This window comes from Mchenga conophoros, linkage group LG17 (assembly GCF_057382185.1).
Source record: "Mchenga conophoros isolate Kocher_MC1m ecotype Shallow Benthic linkage group LG17, M_conophoros_male_GT1.1, whole genome shotgun sequence".
In the NCBI taxonomy this organism is placed as follows: Eukaryota; Metazoa; Chordata; class Actinopteri; order Cichliformes; family Cichlidae; genus Mchenga; species Mchenga conophoros.
Window position 1 is genome coordinate 32,614,006 of NC_140542.1, and position 13,240 is coordinate 32,627,245.

Below are 13,240 nucleotides of genomic sequence, written 5' to 3' on the forward strand. Positions count from 1 at the left end.
CAAGGTATTGTACAGTGAGGTGCAGAGGCACTACAGCTTAGTTGTTCCCCCCTCCTTTGTCCTCCTGTTTCCCCTCCCTCTCCCCTCCAGAGAGGAGTTAAACAGTCTGATGGCGTGTGGGACAAAGGAGTTTTTAAGTCTGTTAGTTCTTGTCTTGGGGAGAAGCAACCTGTCACTGAACAGACTCTTCTGGTTGTTTATGGCCGTGTGCAGAGGATGCCCAGCATTGTCCATAATGTCCATCAGTTTCTTTAATGTCCTTTTCTCTGCCACTGTCACCAGAGTGTCCAGCTTCATGCCGACCACAGAGCTAGCCCTCCTGATCAGTTTCTCCAGCCTGGATGAGTCCCTCTTTGCTGTGCTGCTCCCCCAGCACACCACAGCATAGAAAAGTACTCCAGCAACCACTGACTGGTAAAACATCCTCAGGAGCTTCCTGCAGATGTTAAAAGACCTCAGCCTCCTGAGGAAGTACAGTCGGCTTTGGGCTTTTTTATACAGGTGCTCTGTGTTGCATGACCAGTCCAGTTTATTGTCCACCCACAGCCCGAGGTACTTGTACTTGTTGACCACCTCCACCTCCTCCCCCTCTATCTGAACTGGCAGTGGACCTTCTCTGGACCTCCCGAAGTCCACAACCAGTTCCTTAGTCTTTGAGGTGTTGAGTTGCAGGTGGTTTGTGTGACTCCATGCGACAAAGTTCCTCACCAGACTTCTGTACTCCTCTTCCTGATCATCCCAGATACACCCCATGATGGCTGTGTCATCTGCAAACTTCTGAATATGGCATAATTCAGAGTTGTAGCAGAAGTCAGAGGTGTACAGGGTGAAGAGAAGAGGGGACAGCACAGTTCCCTGTGGTGCTCCTGTGCTGCTGACCACTGTGTCAGACGTGATGTCCTTCAGCCTGACGTACTGTGGTCTGTCGGTGAGGTAGTCGGAGATCCAAGCCACCAGGCAGGGGTCCACCTCCATCCTGTTCAGTTTTTCCTGAAGCATACAGGGCCGGATGGTATTAAAGGCACTGGAAAAGTCAAGAAACAGTATCCTGACCGTGCCTTTTCCCCCATCCAGGTGTGAGTGGGCTCTGTGTAGGAGGTACAGGATGGCATCCTCCACTCCGACACCCGCCTTGTATGCAAACTGTAGTGGGTCCTGGGCATGTTGTACCTGTGGTCGGAGGAGGTTGAGGAAGAGCCGCTCTAGAGTCTTCATAAGATGTGACGTCAGTGCCACCGGTCGGAAGTCATTCAGCTCATTGGGCCGGTTCTTTTTGGGGACCGGGACGATGCAGGATGTCTTCCATAGGGCGGGAACTCTCCCCAGTCGCAGACTGAGGTTGAAGACTCGTTGTAGCGGCTCCCCAAGTTCAGCAGCACACGCCTTAAGCATCCTAGGACACACCTTGTCTGGGCCTGCTGCCTTTCTGGGGCGAAGCTTCCTCAGTTGCCTCCTGACCTGATCCACTGTGACACTGGGAGATGTTTGGGAGGAGGGGAGGGGGGGAGATGTCTTGCTGCTGAGAGAGGGATTGGAGGAGGGGGGTGTCATGGTGTCAGGAAGGGGGGGAAGCGAGGGAGGCAGGAGAGTGGGGAGAGGACTCTGTAGTGAAGGTGAGGGTGAGGGTGGGGGGGTTGTGGGCTGGTCAAACCTGTTGAAGAAGTTGTTGAGTTCGTTTGCCTTCTCCACAGTCCCCCCCACTGTGCTTTTCTTGGTGTTGTGGCCTGTGATGGTTTTCACACCATTCCAGACCTCCCTCATATTGTTCCTCTCCAACTTCTGCTCCACCTTCCTCCTGTAGGTGTCCTTTGCTTCCCTCAGGCAGCGTTTCACCTCCCGCTGTGCTGCTTTCATCTCCTCCTTCACTTTGCTCCTGAAAGCCTTCTTCTTCATGTTGAGGACAGCTTTGACTTCCTGTGTTACCCACGGTTTGTTATTAGGATAACACCGTACCGTCTTAGCAGATTTATTCCCCTTATTAGGTAGATGCTCATTATTTTTAATCTTCTGAATAGGTCTAGATATCACTAACGTACAGATTGTTTTGTTATGTTTTTAGAAGATGATACAAAGGTAGAAACACATTTTTTTCCGATTTATCTTGATATCAAAAAATGTGTTGGACCTGCTCTTTTCCCACCTTTTGTCTTTTTTTTTCACTTGAACTTTATTCTCCCTATAGGCTGATATGAGCTCTTTTTAGTTTAATTGACCCCTTTTATCACTTTGCTGTACAGCTGTTCGAGGTTATAAGAAACCATAAAAACTCATTCATGGGTTAATGATGTCTCACCAGTAGGTCTTGAGGTATTTCAAATATTAATTTCATTCAGTTTAAAAAAATGAAGGAATGAGATGGTCTTTGAGAAGTTTCTATAAGCATAAATACACCAAATACATCTATTTCGAGTTTATGGGTGGTTTTAAGTTTTAAAATAATCATCAAAAAGATGGACCTAGAGAATATTAAAATAAAAATAATTTAATCGATTCATAGCTGCATTTTAAAGATCCCCACCAGCCACGCCTGAAGCCAGAATGTATAAATATTTAACTGTTTTTCATTTTGAAAATTCTAACTACAGGATGGATGGTGTTTCTGATTGTTCCCGCTTTTACAGATTTTCACCACGCCGTTGTTCCTTCCGCTTTCTGTTTTTGGAGTGCAGCGAGCAATTAGTGCTTATACATATTACATTTAACATTAAAATGTTGCCATATTGGATTGAAAATACACGTAAAAAGTCAACCCCGTGGGCTCGAATGTACAGAAAAGAGGACACATGTATGACACACCACTGTGAAGTCCCTTGCTCAGCAGGCTGCCAGCGGCGTGAGAGATTCCAACCCTCCAGACTGATGCTCTCCTCGGCCTATGGCAGCGACATACCGGCTCTGTGATCCCACTCGAGGGAGGAGCTACCTTTAGACTAACGCGACGTTTCCGCATGTCAATAAAAACTTTGTGAAGTCAAGAGGAAGAGCTAGATAGTTAAAGGTAATATTTGTCGGAGTGCTCTACTCTACTTTCAGTTTTCAAGTAGTAACAAGTTTCGGTCACATGATATGGAGCCTGAGCAGATCCGGGCTGTAATTGCTGCCTCTTTTCAAGGGAACTAACTGCAGAGAGTATTTTTATTGGTATAAAAACCAAGGGACAGTAGGAGCAGATATGTTGAGGACACAGCCAAAGTTCGACTTGCACAGGGATGTGGTGTCTGATATCCTCAGGAAGGAGGCGTCGGTCTGCAGAGTAGAAGGTGAGGCGTTCAGGTGCTAACGGTCAGCGTCCTTTCGATGACGGCCAGGTTTTAGTTGTTTTCACAGATAAACGAATATCTCACATAAAAGTAGCGGGTTCAAACGAAGTCGTGTTCTTCGTTCTTTCTATGCCTTTATCGCAGCTTTACTGTTATTATAGCCCCCCATAGGCAGTTTAGCCTGCAGTGGTAAAGTTCCTGTGATTTGTTTATTACTTCTTCTTTTTTTTTTTTCTTTTTTTTTTAATTTTGACCACCAGATGGCACTATTTCATCAGTTACCGCACACTTAAATGCAGGCGAGATGAAACAACCTCCCGTTTGCTACAGCTCTTAGACTCAGTAACTGGAGCATAACTCAAAACATCAACAGAAAACATCTAAAAACAAACAAACAGAGAACTTAAAATACATCGTGAAAATAAAATGTTCCATGTTCTTGCTAGATGAAATATATGATAGTTGTTATTTTGTAGACAGTGCATGATGTCTAGTTGGGTTACTTTATATATTTACAGGCCTCTGCTATCAGACACTCGTTAGCTTGCGATAACAATCTATTACAGAGGGTAATTCTACTACTTATTTAGTATGTTCTGGATAAGCAGTGGGATGAGATAATAAAACAGGCCAGGCAATAAAGTGTGTGTTCTGTGTCTGAAGAATACTCTGGAGCCGTCGACATTCGTATTGTGAATTTTGAAAGAGATGGGTGCATCCTTTATTCCTGGAAGGTAAGCCCACAGTGAAGGCATTGCATATTATGTGTTGCACATGTTACATACTGGACACTTTATTAGGTATGCTTTAATGGTGCTGAGCCCGACCCCATTTTTGCCTTCACAAGTGCCTTCATCCAACAAGCTGCTGGAAACATTACTCAGAGATTTTGGTCTGTATTGACACAATTGATGCTAATGGCCCATTTCACCCCATCCCAACAGTGCTCTGTTGAACTAATATCTGGTGACTGGAAGCAGTTTGAGCACAGTGAAGTACAAAGTGCACTGAGTGCTCAATTAGAATAAAGCAGCTCTATATAAGCTTCAATTCATTTACCAGTACAATTTTTCTGAAATACTCAGACCAGTCTGTCTGACACAAGCCACCGCAACACTTTTAAAGTCACTTAAATCAATTTCTTCCTCAGTCTGATGCTTAGTTTGAACTTCATAGGTTGCTTTGACCACATCTGCATGCCTAAATGAAGTGAATTGCTGCAATGTGATTGGCTAATAAGATATTTGCATTTGCATGTCAAATGCTCTGTCTTGAACTCACCAGATGTCCCATTTGTCAGCTAACCCCCCAAAAATAACACACTGTTGTGTGGGTTACTACACCTCTTAAGTGGCTGTTCTGTTAAATACAGCATTTTTATGCATATATTTAAAAGCTGCTTGTGTCAGTTCTTCATTGAAGTCGTACTAAGTCAGATATTTATATCTCAGAAGTAATTTTTTTTTAATGGCTCCAACAGTCATCTTCAAATGGAAAATATCCAAAGAAATCTAGATTCGTTTTATTTCGCCATGTATCTGCTTGACACATTTAGTACTTTTGTGGAAATCTTGGGCTCCTCGGTAGAATGTAAAATATAATTTTCTGTGTTGAACCACGCTCCTCTGCACAACATAAATTTTTAATGATGGACCCTCCAAGACTGTGTGGGTTTAGGAGGTTAAAGACAGTGTGCAGCCTGCAAAGGGAAAAGAATCTCTCTTTTTTTTTTTTTGTAGTGCAGGGTTTGAAATTTTATGCATGCCTGGTTGCACCTTGGGTTTCAGAGCAGACGCCCTTTTATTGAAAACCTTTTGAATGCAAAAATGTGAAAAATGAATCGATGGTTTGAAGCGGGGCAGGTCTTGTCTGGATGATCTGTAGGGTCGGCCATGGCAATAAAGAAGTCAAGGATGACTTTCCGTACATGCTGATGCGGTGAAGACAGCAGACTGAAATTAAGCCTAGAAACTTTTAAAACTGCTCTTAAAACTCACCTCTTTTCATTGGCTTTTAGAAAGGTTTAATTTATTTGTTTATTTATTTTTTTATTTGATCAGCGAGGTGTTTTACGAAATTGTGTTCTATTGTATTTTTATCTGTATTTACTGTACAGCACTTTGGTCAGCCTTGGTTGTTTTTAAATGTGCTCTATAAATAAACTTGACTTGACTTGACTTGACTAAATACTTCTTCTTGGTAGATTAAGATTGTACAATGTAATATTTTAATTAGTGAACTAATGTTCTCATAGGGAGCAACAGGTACCACCAGGATTGGGAAATATGACCCGAACAGCAAGAAGAATAAGGTACTGTGTTTGTGTTTGTGTGTCCCTATATTACTCCATTAAGTTTTGCACACTTTGCAATCATGCACTCATTCTCATGCGACTGTGCGCATGTGTGTTTTCCCCAACAGCTCCTGTACACATTTGACAAGCAGGTGTGTGTCAGCAGCTGTTCCCTGAACAAAGAGGAGACACTGCTGGGTGAGCCTCTGTCTTGTGCAGATAATGAATTATCAGCAACAACACCGGCTTCTTGAACTCAGATCAAGTTTAAATGCCCGTGTCGAGAAAGCAGTTTCAGATCATGCAACGCACGAACCCACAAGTACAAGACGAGATGATGCTGTTCGGATGCTGATTAGTGCCTGAAGAACCACCGGAGACATTATTGTGGGAAATATGTTCCAATTCAGTCATGTGACATGCCAACTTTGCTTTTTCTCTCCTAGCTGTCAGCTTGGCACAGAATGCCAGAGGAGAGGAGCGCCTCAAACCAAGTAACATCCCTTTTCTGTTTTATCCATAGACTGTGACATTAAACCTGTCTTAAAGCAGTGATTCTCAACCAGGGGTACAAATACCCCAGAGGTTATTTTTGGCAGTAGCCAGAGGGCTTAAAAGTACACATTTAAAGTAGTAAATTTAAGTGTGGCCTAACTGATACTAGCTGAAATTGTTAGCAGTATGGACAACTGAACAATATTTTATTTGGACCCAAATTCAGGATGCTGAATTAGAAAAGTTATCAATGAGAAGAAAACTTTATCCTGCAGAAGATAGCAGGATAATCAACTAGAAGCCTAACAAAAAGAATCATGCAACTGACAAAAAGCCAAGACAAAACAGGGGATTGGAAATGCCACAATTGCAAAAAGAAGGACAAAGGCAGGAGGTAAAACTTACCGAAAAAATGTGTTTGAATTGCCAACTCATTCACAAGATAAATTGTCAGACTTTTTCATTGCCGTTCTAAATTTCAGCATTAATATATAATGCCCCATAAAGTAGTGTGCAGAAGCAGTGCACACTGCACTCCACTGACTGGGACACGTGCACCAAGGCGTGTTTGTGTCAAAGAATGAAATATGCTCTGTGCAGTATGTTGTGAAGTGGCTTGCTTATGAAGTGTTTTTGAGAAGTAACAAGCATGCACGCATGATTGGTACAAAATAGCATTGTAGCAGTTTTCATTTAGTTAGTGATTACAGTGGACCCAAAGTATTGTAATGTGCAAAAGTAATTTCTTTACATTTTATATTTCAGTTCAGACTTTCTTTCTTTTTTCTTTCTTTTTAATTTTAAGTTGAGCTTGAGGTTTTCTAAAGCTCTTTGAAAGTATTTCTTTGGAAATTAGCTGCTTCTCAGTCCAACTCTGGTACGTCTCATTTTCAGAGGAATTTTGTTTTTGTTAAGACACTTAACACTGACCTATGAGTCACTCAAACAGAAAAAGTCTTCTGTTTTATCAACACATAACAGGGAACTCAGGAAAGAACCAAGATAAAACAGTTTGAGAGACATTAACACATTGATTCCCCAAAAGCAAACTTGACATATTTCAGCATAGTGTACAGTGTGTCCATATAAAATGTGAAGAAAATGGACAAGTGAAAGACAAAAGAAGAAGTGCCAGGCCTAAAATCTAGCTAAAAATCTCAACCTAAAAATTACACTGTTTGTCTAAGAGTCCGTGTTGAAGAATGAAGGTGGTCACACCAAATACTAACTTTGGAGTTGGTTAGATTTGTACAAACTCTGTTTTTGCTTCAACTACAGCATGTATTGTATCCAAAAATAGCAAAAATGTTGTAGTGCAGATGTTTTGTTTTGCACCAGAGATAATTAGGGACGTCTGTTGCATAACTGCAGCAGTGCATCCAAAAAGTGTCCATAGTGTATCAACAGCTGCCTGGACTTACTCCCTTGTTAATCCGCTATGTAGCAAACACTGTGTTTTGGATGAGTGTGTCAGTAAACAGGCAGATTTTTCAAAGAAAATAAAGCAGGAAATGACTGAAACAGAAAAATGACCGGCAAACACGGACACACAGAAAGACAGAAACACAGCAGACACTAAAACTTAGGAAAGATTACGATCCAAACCCCTTAAACTTTGGCATTTGAAATATCATGTGGAACAAACAGTAAACAGCCAGCTTCATTAACTATTCTGCAACTAAAATTCTACAACTATGACTATTATTACTGCAGTTTTTATTATTACCTTTTTATTACCTATTTTTCATCTGTTAGCCAATGGTAAGCTGAAAGCGTTTCAGAAATGGATCAAACTGATTTAAAAAGATGTCAAGTAGTAACGTTTTCAGACAGTTATTCCATTCCATTCTAATATAGCACTATTTAGCTAAATATAGCTATAACAGCATAGTTCTAGCTGCAAGCACAGCAACCTCCACCTACACAGGGATGTGGTGTATATTTTTTAATACTAAAAAAGAGACTAAACTTAAACAATAGAAACAAAGTATCACTCTTAGTATCGATCCAATACCAATACAATACCAATATATAGATACCAATACGCCATTGGTGTCTATACTATCGATATTTGATTATTTAACCCACCTCTAGTGGGGAAACATCATAAAATAGCCTGTTAAATTAAAATCAAAACTTTCTAGATATTAGAATAGTTATGGCTGTAAGAAAACGTGATTAAATGTCTTAAAATAAGACGGGCTGTCATTGCAGCTCTTAAAATATTCAAACAGTCCAGTTGACTTAATTAGAAGCCTATCTATAGATAGGCTCCTTTTTGCTATGGCCTTTTAAGAATAACTCAAAGATAAAGTTTCTAATGAAGATAAGCATAGTGACATTTACTTTTAAGTCAAATAATCTTCCCTGGAAAGCATAAACATGTTCCTTTATACTGAAAACAAGATCAGCTTTGAACTTAAATTTAAATATCAAATTATTATGCACGGTTTATTCTGAAGTTTTTGTACTTGAGTTGGAATAAGGTTGGGAACCACTTCCTTAAAGCAGTTTAAATACACTCTTTTCCTACAGCATTTTCAATCTGTGAATGATATTAACCCTAGCCTGTCTACCTTTGTAGTATCAAAGTGCCTGACTCTCCTGATTGAGATCCATCCTATTAACAACACTAAAGTCCTCAAGGCAGTGGACTTCAGAGTCAAAGTGCAGGTAAGAGTGTTTCATTCACATTTCACTAACAAACAAGCGCTTACGTCGCAGTTACGAAGCGTTAGTGCTCAGAGGGCATGACTGTCATACTACATATCTTTTATGGCCTCTAGCTTACGTTCTATCACTTAATTAAAGTCAGTGTACTCACTTTTCTCCACTTTCTCTTCTACAGTCATGCCTTTTCATCAATTTTGTTCATAGCCTTGAATAAAAAGCAGCAAATTTTCAGCTTCATCTGGCAAATTGTTGGAAACCACTCGTTTAGTTTTCCCGTGGCTTTTTTCCCCCATAGTTCCTCCATCATGAAACTGACAGAAGATCAGTGCTGGAGAGCCATCTGCTGCTGCTCACTGAAGATGGATGTAAGCAACTGTGTCCTTATGCTGGCCTGCATGTGTAACAAGAATCCAGAGAGAACTATGATAATGCATAAAAAATAATACATACTGTATATTCTACCGTACATTCTTCCATTTGCATAATTATCATTTTGTGTGTTTAGATGTGGATCTCTACCACGTGATGCTAACGAGGCAGGAGGGATATAGAGTGGTATGCTACACATTGCTTTTTTTTCTCATGAAGGAAGTGTTTGCAGATAGTTGACTCATCTGAGCTATAAATTGCATGCAGGATTTCATGGCTGGTAAATTCTGTGCAGTTCTGCAGCGACATAAATTCTTTCCAAGGGTGCACGAATTTAGTAATTAATAAGCAAAACAGTGCAAAGAATATATTGTTAATGCAAGTCTCTGGCAGAAGACGTGCAGTGTATTTTGAGAAGGAGGTTGTATTCTCAAAATACACTGCACGTCTTCTGCCAGAGACTTGCATTAACAATTCATTGTGGCTGAATTCAAATGTTTGTGTGGTGACCAGGTGATAATGAACCCCGAACGTTTGTCCAAAACGGCAGAGAGAATCGTGGAGGATTTTTGCTGGGTGCAGTGGGACAGGCACACGCAAAGACTCTACTATCTCACGTTTAAGGCAATGCATACAAACTCGCATTCAAATTTGGCAACAGATACCCTGGGACTTGTTTGATTAACGCAAAATGTACGGCTCGTCTTTTGCAGGAAAAGTTTCTGCTCCGAAGCGTTCAGTTTTACCCAAGCTATAACTGTGAAACTGTGGTATGGTATCTTTGTGTCTTATATTTTAATACATGCCGCTCTTTGTGCTCTGTATTTGTTGTTTATGCTTTTACTTTGAAATAACATACCGCTCTGATAACAGTTCGAGCTCCCTTTAGAACTGCCTGCCAACTCCTTCCGCACAGTCAAGTAAGGCAACTTTTAGCAGAGTATAAAATAGAAATATGTCGGTTCTATATTCTGCATTCCTTTTGAACATTGTTTTTGTGTTTGTGTTCGTCTCGATGACAGGTTTGCAAATCTCGGTTTCGACCATTATCACACCGAGAGGCCGGAGCAGGAGCTTGTTAAGTTGCAAGTATTCACAAATAAAATAGGTAAGACGTCCTCACACACACCCATGCACCGCATGTCTGTTCACATGCTTATTAGTCTCACATTGAAAAGTCAGATTATGAGACTAATTTGATACATTTGTGCGATTCCTATCCCTCTTTGTAAAAACAAGAAGGTAAGTCTCCGCCTCAGCTCACCTCCAGGGATTAAAAATCTTGGCCAATTCACAATTTCAGTGATGATTGAAGGATTTGTGGAGATGATCACTTTATAATGAGGTTCTGACCAATTTCTGAGATGACTGTAAATCTTACAAGCCTCCTTAAGTTTCAGAGGTGTTTTCCAATAGCATCACAGCTGATGATGCTTTTGCCAGTGATTAATTCAAAAGCCGATTTGTTCAGCCGATCTGTCAGTTCCTCTCATCATTGTCATCCTTCTCACTTAATATTTATCTGTTCTGGCTCATGCTGCTGTCCTGGTTATATTCACACTCCTCAGATTTTTGTCCTGTATTTATTTATTTTTTTTTGTGCTGCATGATTAAACATAGACGGTTTAATGGCATACAGAAAGAGGGACAGAATCGCATTGACTATAGATGAGCTGCACTGTAATGAAGCTGCTTTATTTGAGCTTTAATGTGAATACAAGAGTAACATCTGCCTCGAGCAGCTTGTAAATCTTTCAGGATTTACTTTCTTATACTGACTTTCATCCATTACTATTAATTAGGGAAAAATCAGACTGCAGACTCGTTCTGTATGTTAAAGCCTTGTATTCATACTCAAGCATGAATATAAAGTGGTCAACACATTTCTCTCTCAAGCATGAATTTGTAGTAAACAGTACATTTCTTTGTGTGTATATAGGTGGGTAATAAATTAAAGGAAGCCTGGAACCCTTTGCTCAATCCAGTCTGGTACCAGCTATACCAGAGTGATCACCTTCACCTTATGATGAAACATTTTTATGCTGATGGAGCGTCATCATGCTGATAGCAGCGCTCCCATCAAGGGAATGTTCCTATAAGTATGACAGTGGTCATATGCTATGGCCGTCAGATTGCAACCAAACTGAATACCTGTTTGGAAATTTGTATCGACATATTAGATAGTGCTAGTTCATCACCACCATCATCAAAACACCTGAGGTGGGTGGGATCATTTTGGGGGGCGAAAGACTTAATCAATGCTAGAGAGTGTTCGCCTCTTCTGACAGCATGATGTTGTGCAAAACTTTAAGATTGCTTGTTTATTCTTTTAATTTGGAACCTGTCTTACATAATTTTGTTATACACTTAGATACACTCATTGGCCACCTTATTAGGTGCACCTGTTCAGCTGCACAATAATTACAAAAATGAGAAATCATAATGTGAACAGTCAAAAGAGAATGACCAGAAGGCAATAGTAAATAAAAAAAACCCAAAAAAACCACCACTGACAACCAAGGTATGCAGAAGAGCATCTCTGAACTCTACAGCTGCAGAAGACCACAGCAGGTGCCTCTTCTGACAGCTAAGTACGGGAAACTGAGGATAGTGTTTGCAAAGGCAAAATTGGACAAGATTGGAAAAATGTTGCTGGGCCTGATGAGTGTCTATTTCTGATGCAACATTTGGATGGTATCGTCAGACATTGGTTAACCAACATGTAACATGGTGGTGTAATGACATGGGAAGTGTTTTCGTTGCACACTGAGCATTGTTTAAACACCATGGCCTCCCTCAGCATTGCTGTTTCCAACATATCACAAAGCTCAGATCATCTCAAATTATACTCAAATGGCTTCCACAGTCACTTGGTCCAATACAGCACCTTGGGGATGTGGTGGACCAGGAGATGAATGTGAAATTTAAGATTACTCATGTGCAGCTGACAAATCTGCAACAAATGTGTGATACTACGTGTCAATATGGACCAAAACCTCTGAGGAATATTTCCATCACCTTGTTGAATCTTGGTGAAAATGGGGCGCAACCCCATACTAGCAAGGTGTACCTAATAAAGTTTCCAGCAAGCGTATATTTTTATATACTGCCAACTGTAAGAAGCTCGTAATGGCATGCATATGCACTGAAATGTTGTTTGTAGAATTTTAAAAGCATCCATAGAAATACATTTAACTTTTTGGATTAAGTGAACACTCTCCTCATTTAGATTTTTTATTTTTTTTTACACAAAGAAATGTGCTGGTCGAATTATTTCAAAATAATATAATCAAATCAGAATTCCAACCTTTAACAAGGCATGAGTAATTTTTACAATTACTACATGGCTGACTCTATAACCTCTGAATATAATCTCAGTATTTCACTCTTATTGCTTGTCCTATTAAAAAGTAAGTAATGTTAAATATTAACAATATGAATAGAGTATATGGTATAATAATATATGACGATAAATCGGATCTAATTTTTCCATTGGTTATCATGAATAATGCCACGGTTTGATCTGTAACTTCCCTGTTCTGTGCTTAACTCTTAGGAAGCATGTGTGTGTGCTATACCCAGCCTCTTCAAGACAAACACGAACTTCTCTACACCGTGGTTTTAGTTCACAAAGGTGTGTCTGTGCTAGCTCCTAATTTTCCCCTCCCTATCTGTTACTGCCTCTTTTACAGTTTTTATCTCGAGCACACGGAGACAAATGTGGTTTTTTTTAACTTCCTGCAGACTGCAGCAAGAAGTTCAGGGTGTCTCTGGGCAGTGATGCATCGCCACAGAAAGCCACCCAGCTCCATCCGCTCTTCATTCCCATAGGTCATTGCGCACACATCTATATAATACACACACACACACACACACACACACACACACACACACACACACATATCTGCATCCTAATATTTGTGAGTTTTTAGGTTGAATTTCAAATAGAAACACAGGGACACCAAATATAGATGAATGTGTTTATCTGCACAGAGCCCAAGAAATGCCTGAAGCATACTAACTGACAGTGATGCTGTGTGTTTTTTTTATATAGGTTACTACATCCTGGTATACCTGCAGGGTTATTTCCTCCACTGTATCAACACCAGGCAGCAGGAGATGCTCTGTCACTCCCTCTTTCTCTCTGGTA

The 13,240-nt window shown here is 40.4% G+C and overlaps 1 protein-coding gene across 1 annotated transcript in view; it reads left to right on the forward strand.

Moving 5' to 3' along the window:
* Positions 1–2,844: 2,844 nt before the first annotated feature.
* gsap (gamma-secretase activating protein) overlaps positions 2,845–13,240 on the forward strand; it is a 56,236-nt gene continuing 45,840 nt past the window's right edge. The window contains exons 1-15 of the mRNA XM_085251983.1: positions 2,845–3,260; positions 3,924–3,994; positions 5,515–5,571; positions 5,682–5,751; positions 6,000–6,047; positions 8,633–8,721; positions 9,017–9,086; positions 9,227–9,276; positions 9,604–9,714; positions 9,804–9,860; positions 9,964–10,010; positions 10,113–10,198; positions 12,647–12,724; positions 12,835–12,921; positions 13,145–13,237. Coding sequence (XP_085108109.1) covers positions 3,173–3,260; positions 3,924–3,994; positions 5,515–5,571; positions 5,682–5,751; positions 6,000–6,047; positions 8,633–8,721; positions 9,017–9,086; positions 9,227–9,276; positions 9,604–9,714; positions 9,804–9,860; positions 9,964–10,010; positions 10,113–10,198; positions 12,647–12,724; positions 12,835–12,921; positions 13,145–13,237 — 1,102 coding nt within the window. The 5' untranslated portion in view covers positions 2,845–3,172. The remainder of the gene's footprint in view (positions 3,261–3,923; positions 3,995–5,514; positions 5,572–5,681; positions 5,752–5,999; positions 6,048–8,632; positions 8,722–9,016; positions 9,087–9,226; positions 9,277–9,603; positions 9,715–9,803; positions 9,861–9,963; positions 10,011–10,112; positions 10,199–12,646; positions 12,725–12,834; positions 12,922–13,144; positions 13,238–13,240) is intronic.